We start from the raw sequence: 21,675 nt of genomic DNA, 5'->3' as shown, positions 1-21,675 counted from the left end.
AATCGGCTAACTATCCTGCAATCTTGAAACCGCGATCGATGACATTGTCCGCTGCTACTGCGCAACACCAGTCCCGGAAATGCCCCGACCTCGGAGCATAACGGAAGAATCCAATGACATTTCCATCGTCATTCCAGATCGCAGATCCACAAATGCCATCTTCGAGGTGGTCAATGAACCCTTGACCTAAGTAAAGCCACCGCGCCTTGATCCATTGTAGTTTTTCCGGTTCATTGGGGTCATCATTCGGCACGTGCATCCGCACATGCGGACCACAGGTACCTTCTGAGTAACCAAGGTATGGGTTGTTCATGTAGATTTCGGAGCCGATTTGAGTGTTGTTGGCTAGGACAAACTCCTTCAACCGAGTAGGTGTTGCTACGCTAAGCGGACTCTCGAAAGTTTCATTTTCAAAGTTGACCCCGTCGTGTAATTTAACAAGGGCGATATCTGTATGCGAAAGTTCCATGATAATCTGTCCAATGTCTTTTGCCCCTTCGAACGGATGGAAAACCCTACCACCATTTGGAAAACCGTGGGAGGAGACGGTCATATACTGTTTACCTAGGCAATCTTCAACAAGGACACCGGACGTGGTGTGATATTCAAGGTGGGTGGTAGGATGTCTTCCAGAGCTCAACATTACACCGGGACGAAGTATGTCATACTCGCAGTTGTCGACAGTTTCGCCGGTCGGATCACGGATCCAGCGGGCCGGATATTCATCCGGATTTGGACGTCCCATCTCCTTTTCGAACAGGTAGAAACAACTACAGCGTCCTATCACAGAGGGGATTTCGGCGAGGTAGGAGGCCTCGTTCTCCAAAACAATGACGAAGAAATGTTTCCAGTACTGAACTTCCGTAATGGAAATTTCAGATTTCGAGAAGAAGTCAAAGACCAGCTGGAATGCGCCGTCAATTTTATCCGGCTGAAGCTTTGTGGCGTCAATTTCAGCAGCTACGCGAAGACGCGATTTGCTCTTGCGTTTGATTGGCGGAGTTGGACCTTCGTCATTTGGATCAGTCGTGAAGTAGGGCTGGACACCGGCAATCGTAGTAGGCCAGGGCTTTGGCGGTAGGGTGCCGAGCCAAAACACCAAGAAATAGCCATCAAAAGACACCGCCTTGGTTTCGGGAAAAAGTTGGAATAGTAGTTTAGAATTCTCGCCAAAGTCCCGATTCTGACGGAGATTGAATGGAAGAACGATGTGGCGGGAAAGGGGGAATTGGAAGGCTGGGGTCGAAGACTCTGGCGAATTAGGCTGGGCGTGCATCGTCTCAGCAGGCGACCTATTGGCTAAAGAAGAACAACGATTAGCAGCTACTACATGATTTGGGAGTAAACCGAAACGTTGATATGGGATCGCACCGATTATAGCCTCGCCTGATGGGAAAAGACGCCTCGATGGTGCGAAGAGCGGGACATCACCCAGGCGGATGATTGTGCTCCCTGACGCGACAACGCCAGAGGGAGACAATATCAAGCATTTTCTAGGAGACGAAAGCTCTGGTGATGGAGTGGCTTTTCTTTTGCGAGACACCGATTCATTCCGTGTGGTCACAGAAAGCACTTCGCCTATCTCTGTGGGAGCTGTGATGGCCATTGGACGCGCTGGAAACAGGTGGATTCGTGACACCGGCTCTCCAAGAGCTGGCAGGAGAATGTCCCTGCGGACTTTTGATAGAATAGGAGAGGGAATGTTCGACTGAGACCAGCCTGGTGGCACAGACGGCAGCCCGCGTGGTCTGAAGTTCACGATAGCCTGCTTTTGGGGATCGCAGCGGAGTTCGTCAAGAAGTTAGTTACCTTGGGCATCTAGTTGAGCGTGGTTAGAAGATTAGCTACTTACCAGAGTACAACTATCAACTAGATTATTCTTCTCAATAACTGATAAAGATTAGTGTACATTTACATCTATATAAGAAAAATATAATTAAAATGTCATATAAAGATGATGGAAAAGGAGCTAAACCCTATCATTTGGTTTCCATTTATAACCAACGTTCAACTTGAACCCAATATTATTGATTACTTCGTAACATAGATGCATAGTTATATTAATGCCCTGCTGCTGCTGCTTCCGTTTTTCTTTCCTGTCCCGTTTCTGCCCAGTTCATCAATTGTGCTTTGGGCTTTGCCATCCGCCGCAAGCGCTCCAAACCCGTGGCCGGCGCAGCAGCAGTACCACCGGAGGACTGCCGAAAATATTCATCCAGGTCTTCTTCGTCGGAAGACGAAATCGACGAGAACGAGCTCGAGCGTTGGAGATAGGTCATTTGCCGCCCGCTTCTTCTTTTACGCTCTCGCTGTTCCTCCTTGAGCTTTTCCAACACCTTCGAGTCTCCCTGGCAGTCATACGTGGTCACCTGTAAACCAGGGAGGTTCATGGATAGGAACTCTCTCAATTCGGGGAGTAGTTTGGGATTGGGGCGATATGTGCCACTTTCATTGTCAATCACAAGCTCGTAGGCAGCGGGGTCGGTCGATGTGTGCAGGGGAGCATGGTTATGGCCTGGCGATATCTCGCTGTGCATGCAATCACCATCCTGCGACTCCGGACGAGGAGATATGCTGCGCCGTTTCCGAGAATGATGCGGCCGCCGTCGAACAAAGAATTCCCCAGAATAGGCGATGTAGATCGAAACGTCGCTGTGCATGGTGTGTTTGCTGAGCATGTTGATGCCGAATTCCCTGCCCGTTTCAGTAAAGCGCCACTGGCCGTCCAGCGTAATCACGTAGGTGAACACTCTCCCGCCTATGTCGTAGTGGACGAATTCGAGAAACTGCTGCGTGAACTGGAGCGATGGAGCAGGAAATACGCCGTAGACGGTGGACCTATCGAAATTGTAGATCCGGACGTGCTGTTGATGAAGCGCGTGGTTAAGAATGCGGCCACGAAGGCTTTGCGCGGTGAACATGCCTTTGACGAAGGGTCTGAATTCAACGTATCGATGGTACAGGGACGCGGGTACCGGGCCTTTCAGCTGCATCTGGATAGCCTGGAAACTGTGGGACAACAGTAACTACGGTATAAGCCGCTTGCGAAACGAAGGATACCAGTATGGAAGCGGGCCGGATGAGGGAAACACGTACTTATACCTGCTGACCGGCTTCTCGCCATTCTCAGAGGGGTCATAATCCATTGTACCAGCAAGCCTCCCAATCAAGGGCGAAAAATGCTTGCTCCAGTAGTTGGGCCCAACAGTATACATTCTGCCACCTTCGTCGCCCGGAGTCCTGCCTAGGCATTGGACGCTGAGGTACAGAGTTGCATGCAGGTGTTTGTTCCTCAAGCAGACCACGCTCAAAGACCGTACGAAGTAGGCCCGCTTGCTGGCCGTCCGCTTCTGCACCTTGTAGGGCTGTTCAATGATCCCGGGCCAAGATTCGCTGAGGGACTGGACGGATATCTTGACATTCCCGAGCTTGTCATCGCTATTGACGGGGTCCTCATCGTATATGCGGCATTTCAGCTCGAAACCGGAGCTAGGGACATTGGCAACAATCCAGTGGGAATCCCACACAGGCTCGACGTTCTTTGGAATCGTGCGCGTTCGGAATACGAGATCGGGGTCCTGCTTGTTGCGACGAGGAAGGTCGGAAGTAAGATGGGCGAGGACGAAAGGGTCGGCTGATAAGGTCCGGATATCAGCAATCGGGAGGTTGGACGCGCGGTGAAAGGTGAATTTGAGGGTGTAGCCCGGAGGCGCGGGGGGGACGGGAGTGCTATCAAAACCACCGGCAGGCTGCTGCTCTTGCGGAGAGGTTGAGTTCGCGCTCGAATTCAAATTCGAGTCAGGGCTGGGGTTGGACGCGGAGTCGGCGGTTGCAGGCCGGTGAGGCACATCCTGTGGATCTCTGGTGGGGCTGGCCATTGGGGGCTTGACGGGGGAAGAGTATAGTATATGCGAATAGCAGAGAGCGACGACTCTATACCTTGGGGGGAGGGAAAGAGGAAGAAGGAAGAAGGAGGACGGACGAGGATGGATGATATCCTCCAGCGTCAAGTTGCCAGAGATTTGAATCTGGATAGCAGAAATCAACCAGAAATCAACCAGAAATCAACCAGGAATCGTCTCAGGGATCAATCTCAATCACCGCAACTCAGAGCACACCTCCCCAGCTGGCTGCGGCTGAGTTCCACGACGGCGCCGTTCGCTAAAATAAGTAAAAAGCTTGAACTCGTCATCGGAAAAGGAGAAGAAACCAGTCAGCATCAGCACGCCCGGCTAGCTAATGCAGCATCTACGCAGTGCTCTGTAGCTTATCTTTGAACTGAAGGTGAACTGTACTACGTGTGTGTATGTGTATGTATGGCATTGTGTGTATGGACCGTCGCGTGGAGGTGAGCGGGAGGGGACTACTTTCGCCCAAATACACTCCGCCGCTGGAAGGAGGGAGCAAAAAAAAAAACAAAATAAAAAAACAAAATGCTATTCATTTAATTCTATTTTCAGGAAATCACCAAACGGGAAACATGGTCGCCAGGCGCCTCACTGGCTGCAGTGCTTGAGCTGCAGCTTGTCAAGCTCTAGAACCACTCGCCATGTTTGTCTATAATTACTGCGTATGTCTAGCTTATTAGCCCCAAAACTCCTCCGCGTCATAGTGCGTTCTGGAAATATCCCTGTGGCGCGCCAGCGAAATTCTCTTTTTTTTTCCAATTTGCTGTATTGAGCGGGGGAATCCCAGAATTGTCTCTTGATTTCAATTCCGAATAGCAAAGCCGCAACAGAGCCAAAGTGGTGGCGCTTCCTTTGGTAGCTGACCCGTGAGGTTTGAAAATGGTCGTCCCAAAAAGGCCGCTCAAAATTCAGCTGACCCATGACGAAGGGCCATTGATTATTCCGTTGGTAGTCGGGCTTTTAGATAATGGGTTGCCGTTTGTGATGAACCATGTTTCAACCAATCTAAAACCAGCCGCTTCACCAGGATTGTCGGATTACGAGTCGTATCGGACGACAAGCATGTCGCATGTCGTCCACGATTCAGTACTACTAGAGAATAGTAAACAACCCCCCTTGAGTAAGTAAGGTGACATTAACTATCTCATTGCATTAAAATCCAATTGCCGTGCCACGTCCTTAAATCGAGTCTCATCAATCTCCCCACCCCGCCGAACCAGGTCATCGCCCATCTTCTTCGCACCACCGGCTTTTCGCGGCAAGTCCCCATTTCGCGTTGGTCGCGGCTCGGCCACCCACCACGGATGCTGCAGCACTTGCCGTGCGGTGCTGCGTTTTCGCGGATCCAATTTCAACATCGATGCGAGCAGGTCAGCACCTAAAGGTCCGGCTGTAGGGAACTGTCGGATGAAAAAATCACGACCCTGTAAGGGGGTGATCTGGTTTTCTTGAATGGGTACGAAGTTTGGAAGTCTGGTCACGCCCGGCCAGTTTTCCTCGGTTGGGGTTCCGAAGGCGTCAATGATTTTGGATATCTGGTCCATGTCGGTGTGTCCCGCTGCAAACGGGACGCGCAGGAGGAGTTCGGCAAAGACCATGCCCATCGACCAGATGTCCACTGCGCCGGAGTATTGTCTCGCGCCGTACAGCAGCTCAAGGGGCCGGTACCAGCGAGTGATGACTTGATGAGTCATGTTCAAATACGGGTCCGCAAATGACCGTGCCAGACCGAAATCGGCTAGCTTCACCTCACCATCGGAGGCGATGAGGAGATTGTTGGGCTTGATGTCACGATGCAGAACAAAGTTTTCGTGACAGAACCAGACACCCCGGGCCAGCATTCCCATCCACGCTTTAACGTCTGCCGCCCCATACTGGATATTCCTATCTTTGATAAGCATTTCCAGATCTCCTAACGGGAGGAATTCAAGGACAAGATTGAGGTTCTGGTCCTTAGAAGAGAAGACGTCATGAAGCGCAATGATATTGGGATGTGATAATTCCTGGAGATATTTCACCTCCCGAATGGCGTCCACGGACAACCCATCTTTGTATTCCGGATTGACTTTTATTTTTTTGATGGCAACGAGTGAAGCGGGGTCATGTCGCAGGTGCCCGAGATACACGATGGCATATGTACCTTCTCCAAGCTTTTTATCTGTGCCAGTGCCAGGCTCAAGTAAGCGTGGGCTCCACATTCTAGGAACTAAAAGGGTAGAATGGAAGAACCCAGTAGGAGATATATATACAAGGGAGACAAAACCCACCCTTAATATATTTACGGCTTATAGCTGCATTTAATTGTTCGGCTGGTTCTGGTATCACAGCCAGAGAACCCCCAAGTTCAGAGGCAGGCGTTGGTTGCGAGGCGGGTCGCTGTTCCACCCGGCCAGAGTTGCGCATGGCAAGTATTTTGGCATGGGTAGCTGTCCCGCCCGTAGCTGAATCGGTTCCGGAGGGCGAACGTGTAACCACAGGCGACACCGCCATTGTGGGTGGGTGAAGTTGGGGTGTTCCGGCGCGATAGGAAGCTGGGTAAATCAAATAGGGTCAGCAAAGCGCGGCAATGCAGCCAGGATGTGGGCCAGGCACCAGTGATCGTGGCGACATGCCGTGTCTATGCCTCGCTCCACACGGCCATGTCTGGTCAGGGCTATACAGCGCATGCAGAGTACGGAGTACGCAGTGCAGTATACACAGAGTCAAAGCAAAAAGCAGTTGAAGACGGAAGTCGTTGAGGCGGATGACATAATGCGTAGTTTGGCCACGGACAATCGTTGTTCCAGCTCCGACCCAATTGCCCGGCTGCAACTGAAAAATACTCTCTCTAACGATCGTTGCTGGAGACCGATGCGACATGCTGCACATCGCGCATCGCTGTTCTGCGCTGACAAAACGCCCACACGGCACTGGATGCGCTTCGGCATATCCTCTCACTTATAGGTGACCGAGAGCATCCCCAATTGGACTCCCCGCCGAACGCCCTCCCATACCGTTTTTGGGCCCCCGTCGACCATCGCAACCAATATTCACCATGGCGGCCCGAACCATCCCACTCAAGCCTTGCTCTCCCCGCCTTCTAACCACTTCCCATACGTCCCGTTTGCATTTCTCTTTCTTCTCCCCCTCTCACCAATTCCTCCGCCGGCTCCATAGAAGCTCCCAGCTCCGCGTTCCCCCGCCAACCCCCTTCGTCCCGGATACTCAAACCTTCCTATCCCTAATCGGCCGCAACATGTCTCGCTTCGCCCCTAAATTCGCGTCCTGGGACGAGCTATTCACCCTCTCCTCCGCAGACTTGAAGGACCGGGGCATCGAACCAGCCCGCCTTCGCCGCTATCTGCTCCGCTGGCGCCAGAAGTTTCAACGCGGCGAGTATGGGGTTGGTGGCGATTTGGAACATGTCGTTGATGGCGCGGGTCAGCTGAGGGTGGTCGAGGTGCCCAGGGATACAGTTCTGAAGAGGACGGCGGGGAAAAATAGCACACCTACGGCCACGGATGGTGGCCTAGGCAAGCGTGAAATCCCCCCCTTCACAGTCACAGGCACTGCCACGCTGTCTCCCGGCATGAAATGGGCAGTAGTGAACCTGCCGCCTGGTGAGTCGCAGCCGACAGAGGTACCGCAGCCGCTCAAGAAATATACGAAAGTCTCCCTGGTGCGTGGCAACGTGCTAAGGGCGCCATACCTGAAGTTGATAAAAGGGTCAAATGGAATGGCGGGAATCATAAAGGTGCAGGAGGGTATGTGGGAGGATAAGCAGGGACGGAAGATTGACGGGGGCGAGAGGAGGCAAGCGGAGGTAAGGGCGAAGAAAAGGAGCGAGGAGAGGAAAAAGGCCGCCGTGTAGTATTTTTTTTGCCTTGTGCTTTTCTTTTTTGGGAGCGGATATGTACAGTACATTAAGTCGCTTTTTCTTTTCCTTTAATATGTTACGTTTAGAGAGAGTTCTCTTAGACTTTGTATTTATGGTTTGGAATTTATCTACGGATATCCTTCTTTTTTTTTCTCTTGTCTTAAAATACAATGGAAAGCTCTTGGTACCAGGAGATGCAAGGGGAAGGAGCAGATAAATAAATAAATATATATAATATAAACAGTTCCACAACTCGATTATTACCATTACGTAGATGCATATAAACATACAGATGAAGAAAAGCGCAAAGTGTGAGGGCCGTTTGGACCTTTACAGTGCGAGAATAAAAAATATAATATCCTCTTCCAAGGTGAGAAATTGCAGGAAAAGAAGGAGACGAGAAAGTCAAAATAAGATCAAAATAGTTTTAACACAAACTTCCCTTGAGCGTAGTACATGGCCCAAACGCAGGCCGGGAAAATATGAGCGGTATGGTTTATTTTTGGGTGGGATTTCTCCTCTCCCATGCGACAAGCGGTTTTCCTAGAGGCTTTGAAAAAAGTGACTAGCCAGATAGGTTAGCATCGCAATCTTCCAAAAGTCAAAAAGCAGGAAACATCTGGCCAGAAAAAGGGATCTCGTGGTGGTCTTACCGAGTAATCTGTTTCTGGCACTCCTGTCTCACCGTCGAGTTTCTTCAATTTTAGCTGTCTGACGATCGCAACTAGGAGAGTTCCTAGCTGTACATATGCGAATTGTTCACCGATGCACCGATGTCGCCCGGAGCCAAAGGGTAGGTAAGGGCTGTTGGCGCCCTTGCTGACCAAGCCGTAGCCGTAGTCAAGCTTTTCGTCGGATTGATCTTCCACCTGTGCCATTGCAGGATTTTCCCAGCGATGAGGGTCCCAGGTCATCGGATTGGGGAAGTGCTCGGGTAATCGTGATGTTACGCCGGGTGCTGCGAGCAGGTTGTGGGTGGTGGGGATTGTATAGCGTGTTCCGTCAACAGGCATTGGAGATTTGACGGCGCGGAGAATGGAGTGAATTGGAGCATGAATGCGGAGGGTCTCTCTGATAACGTGAGAGTTGAGGTTGAGATTCTGAAGCGTTTCATAGGTCAGAGGTGGGAGGTCTTCCCCAAGCACCCGTTTCTGCTCCTCATACAGCTCCTCAATAATGTGTGGGCAAGATGCGAGCCGGAGAATGATCCATGAGAGGGTGGCGGAGGATGAGTGCTGGCCGGCCATTAACAACGCGATCATCATGTGGGCAATCTCGATGTCTGGGAGCGGAGTTCCATCCTTGTAAACACAGGACATCAAATTCCAGACCATATCTTCTGAATCCTTTTTGACGCCGGCTTCCCGTCGCTGACGGATGATGTCCGTGTAGATTTTCGACATTTTTTGCTGGGCGGCGTCGCGCTTACGGTTATGGGGTAGTGGGGCCCAGGGGAACATGAAGTTGATCGGGGTAAACCCCATATCCAAATCGTGATAGAGCTGGGCAAAACTAGAGTCGAACTTGCTTCTCACTTCTTTTCCTTGCAACGAGCGGGAGGCGGTATATATGGTAATCTCAGAAACGCTTTTGCACACATCGAGAACTCCCTTGTCACCCTGAAATGCAGGTGATGTTTTTATGTATCGGTTGAATTCGTCTGTGATTAAAGTAACGTATGACCGTAATGATTCCGAGGTTAACCCGTATTTGACAAACTATGGTATAGTAATCGGTAATCAGTAAAGTATTTTCCTAAGCGGGTTAGGGTTATATTATTAGTAGTACCTTCTTTTGCTCCATCAGCTTCGAGTTTGGACAATCGTAGACGACATGTCTGCCAAAAACGGGCGTGGTGAGTGGCGAGTAGACCTCCTCGGCGCAAACATCCTTGAGCTTGCCGTTCAGGATGAAATCGTTGCCTTTTGTTCCAAGAAACACGGTAGTCTTTTTTCCAAGAAGGACGAATGTAAAGATGTCGCCATACTATATAAGACGAAAACAGTGGAAACCGAAGCAACGCGTTAGAGAGAGAGAGAGAGAGAGAATTCAACATCCCCAAACCATGTTGTGGTTGTATGGGTAACGTCGATCGGGAGGGGAACGAACCTTTTCCCTGCAGTCCAGGAAGAACTTGTACGGGTCAATTCCATAGGAGATGGTGCTTCCGATGATTGGGAACCAGTGGAAGACAACGGGGGGCTCATTGGGGTTTTTCCAGAGAAGTTGGTGTAGGAGGTTTATGATCACGGAGAGGACGATAAAAGTAGCGGAACCGGCGAGCAGAAGCGCCCAGAGAGACAGGGTAGAGCAGTGGGCACAGACACGAGCGACAACATCGGCAAGGTGCCCCATGGCGATATCAGCGGCGCAGAGGAATCGACTGCTGAGAATTGTGGGGGATTCGACAACCACAGTCAAGGAGAATCGTTCAGGGGAGATGAAGCCCAAACACGATAAGTTTGAGAACTTCATTGGGTGGTTGACTTTTCTAGTTAGATTTTCGGAAGTTGAGTCAGCATTTCTGCGTACCGTGGTAAGTATCATACAGCGGCCCAATACCCGTATTCGCACTCGGTACGCAGTTACGGTGCGGTACATGCTGGGGATAGAAGTACAGTACAGATCTGTACATTACCATCTGGTTCCAAGACCCTGTAATACCGAATGGCAGCATGCAACTTTACCCCTGCCCAGCCTTCCAATGTTACTAGTTCCGTATTGTGCGTATTGCTGTGACGCAGCAGAAATATGATCACGCCACCTGGAAAAGAAAAACCGAAAAAAAACAATCGCAATATCCGTAATCTGTAAATAAATATTTGGATCGAGGAATCCGACATTGAGCAGCAACCAGCAGTGGCAGAGATAGCCAACCGTATATATAGAGAGCCTCGTATATTACCGATATACATAACTGAAGTAAAATGATATCCTATCCTGTCTCAACCAAACTAAGAGAAACAAACAGGACAGAACCCGGAATGTATCCACAGCAACAGGTGCTGTAAGGAGCAGACATACATGAAACCCTCGTACTAGACAAAGAAAGGGAAAGGAAAAGGGAGAAGAAATAAAAGGAATGTCCCCTTCACCTCCGTCTTCCCCGGGTGTACCTCTCGTCCTGATCATCGCTGTATAATGTCGGATCTCCACGCCCACCCAAATTCATGAAGTGGGCTGGATCCCTATTTGCCGCGGGTGTGGGTTCCTGCCGCACTCGCCCACCACCACCACCACCACCACCACCACCCCTCGGCGCATGGTGCATTCGTCTGCTGGCTTCGTTCCTGTCGAATACTCTCACCGGTCTATACCCATGTCCTCCCGTTGCTAGATCGCCAACAACCTGGCTCGATGGTAGAATGTTGATGCTACTTATCAAAGTGCGTTCGCGCGCCATTTTACGCTTCGAGAAATCAAGCTGGCCCATTGCACCCGTCAGGCCGTCTGTGCTGTCGTTGATGCTCGGGTACTTGCCGCGCCCCGTCAACCACGGATGCTCCAGGCACTCGTCGATGGTGATGCGCTTGTTAAAGTCAATAGTGAGCATTCGGTCGATGAGATCGAGTGCTGGGTCCTCGACTGAATCCCAGTAGGGAGAGGGATAGTCGAAGCGGCCCAGCTTGATTTGCTGAGCCAGCGTGTAGGGGTTTTCGCGCGTGTAGAGTTCGTCGGAGAACGGCGGGAAGCCGCAGAGGCAGATGTATAACACCACGCCAAGAGACCAGATGTCCACTGCCCGGCTGTATTTCCGATGGCGCGGATTTTCTTCGAGAATTTCAGGAGCAACATCTGCTTTAAGGTTAGTAGTAGTTTGCAAGGGGGGGAAGGGTCAAGCCGGGTGTGGGAATAATAATTTCAGAACTGACAGCTGGGTGTGCCACATCTGTTCGGGATTATCGTTAGCAATTTTCAGGTTTGTGGTTTGTTCATTATTATCGGCTGTCTCGCTGGGACAACTGGAATATATAAACCTACAAAGTCGTCGTGAAAGAATCCTCCCCTATTATTTTAGCAAGGCCAAAATCAGCCAGCTTCACGGTAAGCTTATCATCCACCAACAGGATATTCTCCGGCTTAATGTCCCGGTGGACAATGTTCCGTTCATGCTAGACCAAAGGTGAAAAAGAAAAGAAAAAACAGTCAGCACGAAACAGGGTATGACGAGGGTAGGAAGCTATCAACCGTACAAGATATTTGAGACCCTTAAACAATTGAGTGAAAACCTTTCGGGCTTCATTTTCCGTAAGCTTTTGATTCGAAACAATCCAATTGAATAGCTCGCCTTCGGGGGCAAGTTCGAGGACTAAGTAGACACCATCGCTCTCGTCGAAGGTGTCCTTCAGACAGAGTACGTTCGGGTGATTCACGCTCATGAGCACCGCAATTTCCTGCTTTAAACCATCATTGTCGGCTCGCTGTGAGTCTCCCGGGCGTCTCTCAAAACGCTTCACTGCATATTTGTCACCGGTCGACCTCTCTACGCACAGGTATACAGAGGCAAAATGGCCCTTCCCTAGCTGTTGCAGAATGCGATATTGCTGTCGGAATTTGTTAGTGTCTCTGATTTTCGGATAGCGAAAGACAAAACGCGCTTCATCCAGCACGGTTACTTCGTCTCCATCCTCTAGCTCGCGGCGTTTATTGCGCCCCACGATTGCCTCGTTGATAAATGTCCCGTTGCTGGACAGGTCTTCCAGCACGGCAACGGAATCACCTCGTTTGTTTTCGTTATATATCAAACAATGCCGATTGGATATGGTGGGTATATCAAGGACGAAATCTACAACAAGAGGAAAATCAATCAGCATGTCGTTGCCATAATATCAAGATCGCGATGACAATTTAGAGGCGGTAGCGACTACCACATTCCCGTTGGCAAGCACATACCGCATTCCGAATGGCGCCCGATGAGATAGCCACCGGTATGATCTTGGGAAGCAGGGGTTTCTAATTTGGATTTGCCTCGTTTTGATCTTGAGGTTCCATTTCTGCGATTTGCTTGTCGCCCGGCAGGCGAAGAGCAAGTGTCTCTCTTTTTCAAAACCAATGGGTCTCCGAACTTGTCATCGAGAGGAATAAGGTAGCCCCAGATCCCCTCAGCGGCCTCGTCGTCCACTTCATCTGCAAGAGCTCTTGGGGGGTAAACAAATTGGGAGAGGGCTTGAGTATCACTCGGAGGGGATGAGAAGGGCAGCTCAGCAACCGGGGTGTGATGACGGAATTGGCTGCGACGGCCTTCGAACGGGGCCACTGTCGTTTCGTTCTGCAGTTCGGTAGCCGTGGACTCTTGGTGGGTGAGCGGGGAGGGCAGATACACGTTGTTGAAGTTGGTGGATTGGGATTGGGATTGAGACGATATCCGCTCTGAGCGTCGTGGTTTTTTCGCCTCTTGAAGTGCTTGGTTTCCCGCACTGGGCTAGATATATAAGAGCCAGGATGTAACAACGCAAAGATTAGTCAAAGATATAGTCACAGCAAGGAAAAAAGAAAAAAAGGAAGAACAATGAAGAATACGAATAGGGTCAATGATTTGAGTCCACAAGGGTATATATATATCTCACCCGGCCTCGTTTCAGATGACTTTTTTCTTTCTTTGGGGCCATATTTAGTCGCCTGGGGACGATTAAAATGCGGATTAAATGTCGTAGGCAGCGCGACGCCGAGGAAAGCAAAAAGAAAAGTAGAAATAGACGACAATGGAGACTATTTTGTTCTTTTTCTTTTTGTTTTTCGTTTTCTTTTTTTCTTTTCTCCTTTTCCCACTATCTGGTTCAAGGTTGTGCGGAGGGAGTCAGACAGAGGCTGGATCGAGGTCGTTCGCTCGCGGGTAGAGAAAGGATCGTGATAAAATACCTCTAATCCTCCAGACAAAAGTCTTCCCCAGCGCCCAGGATGCAGGTCAGCCTTGCGTGGGCCCAGCAGACAGTCCAATCAGCGAGACTGGGACAAGCAGAAGAGGTTGGAGGCTGGAGGCTGCGAACTGCTCCACTAAAAATAAATAAATAAATGTTGGTCGTTCGAACTGTTCCAGCGGGCTTTTGAGTTTCTAGCGTGCGTATTTTTCGTTTCAGTTCCTGGGGGATGTTATTTACATACCTAACTAGCTTAGATATAAATCAATGGCCAAATAGTGGATAATGATCAATGTATTTAGCCATAGATAGTCCAAATAATCAAATGAGCTGCAGGCGGACTACATCATGGAGAAGTACTCTGTACCTCGCAGCCTTAGTGTTCTGTGGTGGAGCTCCCTGTACCTTGTCATGTATGGCTGAAGTACTACCGCCTGAATATGTGCTGTATCTATCTTACATGTCTGCGCTGCTTGATATCAACCCCCAACACCTCTGGCCGACCTCTCTCACTCTGGTGCACAACCACACATCCACCGTCCAATGCTCTCTCCACTCCGGTGCTAGTCTCCTGCGGGCTCTTCAGCAGGTATCCCTTTGAGCATGTATGTCTATCCCTTCCAACTTGGCTGGTCCACCACCCCCAGAATTGCCCGTTGACTTTGGGTCACTTCTAGGTCGCCCCCGTCTCTACCCTCCTATCTCAGGCGCGCGGCCTTCGACAAGCTTGCGGAGTTGGCCACTAGCTTCCCGGGGAATGACGGTGACATCGTATCAGATGTCGACCGGCTGGGGGACGCCTGTAATCGTCCAAAGTTGCTCTCTAGTGGATATCTCGATGGTGTTTCCAGGAGCCGCCCCTCGCCCACTTCGCCGTTGGTATGCCCGCTTTATCCCACTTTCCGTTCGGCTATGTATATTATGGATGATTATTCTATCTATATGTGGAAGACTCTATCTAACCTGATCATATGACAAGACCATTCGGGAATTGGATGCGCTTTTGGCGCTTTGTCGAGCAGCCTCCAAGACGTCCCCCCCAAAACCTGCCGCGAAATTGATCTCCCAGCTGGCTGCATACCTCCCCGATTCACACCTCCTGCTACTGCACGCATCTCCGTTCCTCTACAGCATTAAACCGTCTCCGTGGGAAGCCTTGACATACAATCTGACCATCTCCCTCTTATCGCTTGGCTCTCGATTTCCCGGCCACCGCGACGATGTCCTCCAGAGCGTGATGTCCTATCTCGCAAATTGCATCCATGCCACCAAATCCCTCCCCGCTTTGCAGAACCGCGCGAATGGCGAAAGAGACCTGGGAGATTTCCAGGCTGCTGTGAATGTGGCATCCATTACCGTGTCCCTTATGGGGTTCCTGGAAGCTGCCTCTGTCCATGCTAGCTTTTGGCAACCAAAGGAAAGACTCAAGATCGTCAATCAGCTGCGGTTGATTCTTTCTGAGCAGTTTTTGATAACGGTTGAGACCGTGTCGTCAATGCTCCGTAGCTCTGAATCGTCCGATCGCATCCTCCTTGATTGGCGGCGATATGCTCGACGTTATGCGTCGGGAGGGCGCCCACTTGGCGCAATGCTTCTGCAACAAGGGTTTATGCGATTTATTAAGGCTTCTACCTCGCCTGCTGGTGCTGATGGCCGGAGTATTTCTGAAAGCGCCCTCCTGGATCAATACCTCAGCAGTCTCGAGATAACGAGACAGCACCGAGACGACCAATCCCTACTCGTCGGTCCATTGGCAGATATAATCGCTGAGCAGATCCAGCAACTCGAGGATGGATCTGATTATCTACAGCTTGGCTCGGCATGGCAACAACGGCTAGCCTTCTCCGTGAAATCGTTTTCCCTGGTCAGCTTCCTCAATTGCGCCATTCTTGATGAAGACTCGGCCGATCCTGAGCTTCTTTATTCATGGTTAGAAGACACGCTGCTCAATTTCGACCAGATGGGCGATGGGGAGCTTGCAGGAGTAGTCCTCAAATCCCTGGCAGTCTTAACACGGCTATGTCCTAACATGGCTTCAAATACTACCCGCTGTTTTCTCAAATTCATCGTGCATAACGGACAGAGCGGCGCCACTGTAGCGACAGCTGCGAACTGCCTGGCTACGACCCTTCGCCTCCTCTCACAGGACACCGTCATTGGTACTTTGTACACCTTGGGGAATTTTCTGAGCTCGGGCCCAACGGCAGACAAATCGCACCAACTTACTGCTGACGGCATAGCTCTTCATTCTCATTCTCGAAGCTTGGCGCCGCCGTACCAAAACACTTCAAACGGCAGCGTCATATCTCTCACCTGTGAGGAGGATGCTGAAACAACAATCACCTACCGAAACGTGGTGCATGCAATAATCACAATCTCCACAAGCTGCAAGGATAGTAAAATCGTAGCATTGGCCCAGTCAATGTTGCTGCAAAAGATCGGGAAAATAAGCGTCGTTGTCAATGCCTGTATCATAGAGGAAACTGCTGCGCTGGCCCTCCATAGTGACGAGGCAGAGTTTCGAGTGCTTCTTAAATTTTATTCTCGTATCTATAGTGAAGCCCTTTCCCAAGTCAATACCCTCATGCTTGATGCGGTATGTCATCCATTCCCCCTACGTCCTCTGATACCATGGTGTTTCAAACAGCCTAACTTCCTAGTATAGGTCCAAAAGGCGAGAAATCATCTAGCAGAGAATGCAAATCCACACTCGGTACATTATCGGGTGTACCTGATTCACCTCCTTGAAAGTATTGTGAATAAAGGCGACGCGACTGATACAGGGAAGGACCACCAGAAAGATGTGGAGCTATCTGCAGAAGAGATCATCCCTTTGGTCAAACCACTTGCTATTTTATTCTCCAGGGGCCAATCCAATTGGGATTCTCTCGTTGGTGCGAGCGAACTTGATATACCTTCACTTCTTCGGGATCTATGGTTCAATATTGTAGTCCATGGCATATCGCTACGTTCGGAAATGTTTCGACAATATTATCAGGAACTCCGTATTCTTGCGGTTCAGTCAGCCCCATTAGTTGCGGAGAACCGCACTGAGTTGCTAGAAAGTGATATTGAATTGAACACTGTGCTGAGGCGTGGAGCAACCCAGACCCACGCTACAGAGCAGCGGAAGAACCTCGCCGCTGAGCTTCCACACCTTGAACAGGATATCAGACGGTTGGGCTATCCCAAGACAGTCTTTTTGAACGCCACTCTGCTGATCGAGAGCCTTCGGGCAGCATCAGGCGACTGCACAAAAGTCCTAACCTATTTCCTCGACCCGGCCCTCAACAGTACCGATGTCGGTAGTTGTATGAATGCTATCGCAGATAAAGTTGTGTCAATCTACCTTGAAAAGTCTCTCTCTGGGTCTTCCACAAAATTTTCAGCTTCTTATATTTCTGCTCAGCTAGCAGACACCTTCATGTCCTGCTGTCATCGAATCGAAAAGGTCCAACAGGTCGCGACATCCACCGCGAGCAAAATAATTAATCAATGCCCTTCTTCGCTTTGCCAAAAGAGGTCTCTTTTTGTTCTTTTGGATTTATTGACTATCATGTGGTCATCCTGCTTGGACGAGGAACTCGACGAATTCGAGTGGAAGTCTACCTTCACTTCCGCGAGGGGCGTTGTGCAGGTCGAGTTATCGGATAACTATGATTTCCGAAGGCACACGTTCACTCGGTTTTATAGATTGGCACGAACATGGGTATCGACCGTTATGAATATTGCTCCATTGGATGTTAAGGGCCTGCTTCAAACTTACCTTTCGGATTACGAGGACGACGGTGCATATGGTCACATCTCTATGGGCCGTTCATTTGCGTTGGAAATGGGTTCCGCCATTCCATCCAGCGACCAAAGACTAGGCAAGTTAAAAGCAATGATTCCGTGTTATCTCATTCTCGACTGCGCCATGCACATACTAACGATACTTTCCTTAGGCTCCATCGAGTGCAACAACAACTCGATCGTAAACGTAGCGTCCGATTTTATTTCCCAGTATACAACCCGCCAGGAGTATCGATATTCTGAGGCGCCTCGTCTACACCGTCAGGGATGGATTTTTCCGCTTGACCAAGCCGACTCGACTTCCTCAGCCCACCTGAATACCATTCAAAGTATGGAGGCAATGCTCGTCGAGTTGGAATCCCGAATTTCCGAGGGCCAACCTATCGCATTAGACACATGTCGTAATCTCCTTCGCAAGGCTACTGCGTTGATCTGTAGCTCTAGAGAAGCGGAAACATCGATCATCTCACACCTTGTTAACATACCATTCCAGATTTTTACAAGGGAGTCGATCAAAATGGGAATTTCACTGTGGCTGGGCGCAATCCATGAGAATCCACATACAGAGCCGAGAATCCTGACCGAAGTTGCACAAGCGTGGGAGCGGACCATCCATAGGAAGCTGGGGATTTTCAATCCTACTTTCAAGTGCGTGAGAATAAGATTTTCGTTTGCTTTTTTTCTTCTTTCTTTCCGTTCGAACCTCACTATTCCCATTCATTTAGATTTACCGACCCATTTATGACCAAAACCGAGTTTTCTCCGTCCGATAAAGCCATAGTGCTTAAACGTCAACAGAAGGCGCAAAATATCATATCGCCACACTTCCGCATCCTTCAATTCTTCGAAAGCCATTTCAATGCGACCAGACTTGGTAGCGTCCACACTCAGCGCATATTTAGCCGTCTAGTAGGAACAACCTTGGTTAGTCTACAAAATACGACCGGCCACCCACTTGCGCGCGAAATTCATTTCCACATCGTTTTGTTTGGCTTGAAGGTACTCCGATATTGTACATCTCAAACCAAGATTGCTTTATGGAAATTGAAGGATCAAATTCTCTCAGCTGCTTTGAGTTGGTTCAGCCATCCTCCTAGGTATGTACTTACTTATACATAAGATAACTTTTCTTCAGAAAATATGACTGATCATTTTTCTTTTCAAGGTGGTCGTTAGGAGGTAACCGGCTGCAGATGAAGGCCGAAGATAAGCTCCTTCAAGACATTGAGTGTATCCTAGAGAGTACGGCCCGTATAGCTTCAGGGTCATCCGGCACAAGAAAGTCCCTCCAAACCAAGCAAGAATTAGTCAAACTCCTGATCGACAACGAGCGATTCCGACTAAGAGTATGGCTTTCCCCCCTGGAGCATGAGAGACGCCATTACACTTCAAGCTCAGGAAATAAGGTCGATCCCGAGGTCTGTTCCCACTCTATTACTCATTGAATGCCCTTTTATTTTTCAAGACCAAGTCCCATCTAACCACGATCTCCAGGTTATATCGCCGTTGATGCGGCTGGCATGGGCTGAGAACCATGGCTTAGCTTTGCAGCTTGCAAACCGGTTTCCTTCACCAAAGCTCAGAAGCGACGTACGCTGGCTGTTGCTCAACTTTCCAGAGAAGGCCATCTGTGACCCCGATAGCCTGAATGTGCTCCTTGGCTCCGAGTTACCTCCTGACGTGTCGTTTCAACTCAAATATCTTCTCTTCTGGGCACCTGTAAATCCTATTGAAGCAGCGACATATTTCTTACCAGCCTATAGAAACCATCCTTTTATCCTGCAGTATGCCATGCGATCACTAGAGAGCCATTCTGTGGACGTGAGCTTCTTTTACATCCCGCAGCTTGTTCAAGCCCTGCGATATGATGCTTTAGGATATGTTGAGCGTTACATATTTGAGACCGCACAGCTATCTCAGCTTTTTGCCCATCAGGTTATCTGGAACATGAAAGCGAATGCGTACAAGGATGAAGATTCCCAAACTGTATGTGAACCGTCCCATTTTTGATTACCCACTGCCCCGAAAAATTAGAAGGAAAAGATGCGCTAATTTTCACAATGTTTGCGACAGCCTGATCCTATCAAGCCGGTTCTAGACCAGTTCTTAGATAAATTGATGAACCATTTCTCCGAGGAGGATCGGGCCTTCTACGAGAGAGAATTCTCTTTCTTCAACGAGATCACGGGTATCTCTGGAAAATTGCGCCCTTATATAAAACGAAGCAAACCAGAGAAGAAACAAAAAATCGAGGAGGAATTGCGCAAAATTAAAGTAGAAGTTGGAGTTTATCTTCCGAGCAATCCAGATGGTGAGGTAATCGGGATTGATCGAAAGTCTGGAAAGCCGTTACAAAGCCACGCAAAGGCTCCCTACATGGCGACGTTCCGGATCAAAAAAACTAAAAAGGTGGAGGAAAATGGCAATGGAAATCCTACTACGATGCCAACGGTCATATCTGATGACGCACAACGCCGAGAAAGCGTCAATGACTCTGTGGTGCAGGCTGCTAATACCCAAGAATCAGAATTAACCTACGAGGTCTGGCAGTCTGCCATCTTTAAAGTAGGTGACGATTGCCGCCAGGACGTACTGGCGCTACAAATGATAGCGGCTTTTCGGAGCATTTTCATGGGCATTGGCTTGGATGTGTTTGTATACCCTTATCGCGTCACAGCCACGGCACCAGGCTGCGGTGTAATTGATGTGCTCCCTAACTCTATTTCTCGAGATATGCTGGGTCGCGAAGCTGTCAATGGCCTGTACGATTACTTTATCTCCAAATATGGTGGTGAGCAATCTACCCGTTTCCAAGAGGCAAGAAGCAATTTCGTCAAGAGCATGGCCGCCTACTCGGTCATATCCTATCTTCTCCAATTCAAAGACCGCCATAATGGAAACATCATGATCGACGATGCTGGCCATATCATCCACATCGACTTTGGTTTCTGTTTCGACATCGCCCCAGGTGGAGTCCGATTCGAGCGCGCGCCTTTCAAACTCACATCTGAAATGGTAGCAGTGATGGGTGGGCAGAATGCCCATTCCGGCTCGGGTGGTTCGTCGTCAACTGGCGGCGGCGGCAGCGGCGGCGGGATCTCTCTTGGTAGTAGTAACCCGACGAATTCACAGTCATACCGTTGGTTCGAGTCGCTTGTCGCCAAGGCCTTCCTTGCCTCCAGGCCATATGCAACGAAGCTATCCCATATTGTCACCCTGATGCTTGACAGCGGCCTTCCTTGCTTTAAACCTGATACGCTGAAAAACTTCAGGGACAGGTTTGTTCTGGAAAAGACTGAGCGGGAGGCTGCTGACTACATGCGGGACCTCGTGAAGAAGAGCTACATGAGCATGTCGACGAAGGGGTATGACCAGTTCCAGTTGCTGACAAACAACATCCCTTATTGAGGGAAAACCACTTGTCTCTTCAGTATTGGATGGGGTTTAACTAATGGTTTCTACAATCGGCTTGTTTCCCCCCCTATTTCTTTCGTTGGTAACCGACAAAGCCTAACTAACCTTCTAATTTTATTGGCCTTCGCTGCCAAAAGAATGTCAAGCCCAGTTGGGGCCACATTGTTCAGTTCATTCTGCCTTGTTTATATATTTCTCCCTTCATTCGAAGTTAACCCTAATAAATCTGTAACGTTCCCCCTTTAAGGCGTATTGCTCCTCTCGTATTTTTATATGATACTCACTACCAAAATTCCCACCTGATTTTATGATGGGCTCGTTTCATATACGGTGTGGTCAGATTGGATTGTTTGAATGGAGACGAGTTGAAGTCCCTTTTCTTTTAAACTACGTGGCTAAAAATTTACATTCATACCTATATCATTTCCCTTTTAGATTATAAAATATCAGACCGCAGAGAGGAGGCAAAGAAAGGGAGCTAGAAAGGGAGAATAAGAATAGAGAAAGGGCCAAAAACAATGGGAGTTTAGTATTTTCATAATATTCAAGCTGAGGATCAATTGAAAGAGGAGAAATAAATTACATAAACCAAGCCCCTACGCCGCCATGAATCTGCTCCAAGTTGTAGTTCAGTCTTGCCTTTGTCAAACAGCCCAGCACAAAAAAAGAAAACAAGGACTTGGGAGGAAGGCGCTGAATGTATATAAAAAAAAAAAAGAGGGGGGGAACGGGGAAAGAAGAAAAACTATTTATTCCTTGAAAGAAAAATGCAATGGCAAAGGTGGCGAGAGACAGCTTCGCCACATGCGTGTCCGCGAGACTAGAATAAAAAATGTATGGGGTAGGC

The 21,675-nt window shown here is 49.4% G+C and overlaps 6 protein-coding genes across 6 annotated transcripts; 2 read left to right on the top strand and 4 right to left on the bottom strand.

Moving 5' to 3' along the window:
* Window positions 1–10: 10 nt before the first annotated feature.
* HCBG_09085 (uncharacterized protein) lies at window positions 11–1,606 on the bottom strand (the record flags this gene model as incomplete). The annotated part of the gene is made up of 2 exons (XM_045436134.1): window positions 11–1,299; window positions 1,372–1,606. The coding sequence occupies 2 exons, from the start codon at window positions 1,604–1,606 to the stop codon at window positions 11–13; spliced, it is 1,524 nt and encodes a 507-aa protein (XP_045283122.1).
* A 454-nt stretch (window positions 1,607–2,060) lies between these two features.
* Window positions 2,061–3,878, bottom strand: HCBG_09084 (C2 domain-containing protein; the record flags this gene model as incomplete). The annotated part of the gene is made up of 2 exons (XM_045436133.1): window positions 2,061–3,009; window positions 3,097–3,878. The coding sequence occupies 2 exons, from the start codon at window positions 3,876–3,878 to the stop codon at window positions 2,061–2,063; spliced, it is 1,731 nt and encodes a 576-aa protein (XP_045283121.1).
* A 1,144-nt stretch (window positions 3,879–5,022) lies between these two features.
* On the bottom strand, window positions 5,023–6,608 carry HCBG_09083 (serine/threonine-protein kinase crk1; the record flags this gene model as incomplete). Its single annotated transcript, XM_045436132.1, has 2 exons — window positions 5,023–6,066; window positions 6,176–6,608. 2 exons carry the CDS (start codon window positions 6,396–6,398, stop codon window positions 5,048–5,050), a joined length of 1,242 nt encoding a protein of 413 aa, XP_045283120.1.
* A 334-nt stretch (window positions 6,609–6,942) lies between these two features.
* Window positions 6,943–8,038, top strand: HCBG_09082 (uncharacterized protein; the record flags this gene model as incomplete). Its single annotated transcript, XM_045436131.1, has 2 exons — window positions 6,943–7,710; window positions 8,009–8,038. The coding sequence occupies 2 exons, from the start codon at window positions 6,943–6,945 to the stop codon at window positions 8,036–8,038; spliced, it is 798 nt and encodes a 265-aa protein (XP_045283119.1).
* On the bottom strand, window positions 7,994–13,373 carry HCBG_09081 (lanosterol 14-alpha-demethylase; the record flags this gene model as incomplete). The annotated part of the gene is made up of 11 exons (XM_045436130.1): window positions 7,994–8,329; window positions 8,418–9,482; window positions 9,553–9,750; window positions 9,874–10,233; window positions 10,398–10,497; window positions 10,881–11,559; window positions 11,637–11,653; window positions 11,746–11,876; window positions 11,958–12,550; window positions 12,658–13,186; window positions 13,332–13,373. 11 exons carry the CDS (start codon window positions 13,371–13,373, stop codon window positions 8,261–8,263), a joined length of 3,783 nt encoding a protein of 1,260 aa, XP_045283118.1.
* A 792-nt stretch (window positions 13,374–14,165) lies between these two features.
* On the top strand, window positions 14,166–20,859 carry HCBG_09080 (phosphatidylinositol 4-kinase; the record flags this gene model as incomplete). The annotated part of the gene is made up of 8 exons (XM_045436129.1): window positions 14,166–14,182; window positions 14,300–14,501; window positions 14,602–16,218; window positions 16,288–18,062; window positions 18,140–18,511; window positions 18,580–18,832; window positions 18,909–19,400; window positions 19,488–20,859. The coding sequence occupies 8 exons, from the start codon at window positions 14,166–14,168 to the stop codon at window positions 20,820–20,822; spliced, it is 6,063 nt and encodes a 2,020-aa protein (XP_045283117.1).
* Between the last annotated feature and the right edge of the window lie 816 nt (window positions 20,860–21,675).

This window comes from Histoplasma capsulatum, assembly GCF_000150115.1.
Source record: "Histoplasma capsulatum G186AR genomic scaffold supercont2.21, whole genome shotgun sequence".
In the NCBI taxonomy this organism is placed as follows: domain Eukaryota; kingdom Fungi; phylum Ascomycota; class Eurotiomycetes; order Onygenales; family Ajellomycetaceae; genus Histoplasma; species Histoplasma capsulatum.
The sequence above is the reverse complement of the archived record's forward strand: the minus strand, read 5'-3'. Positions and strand labels throughout refer to the sequence as shown.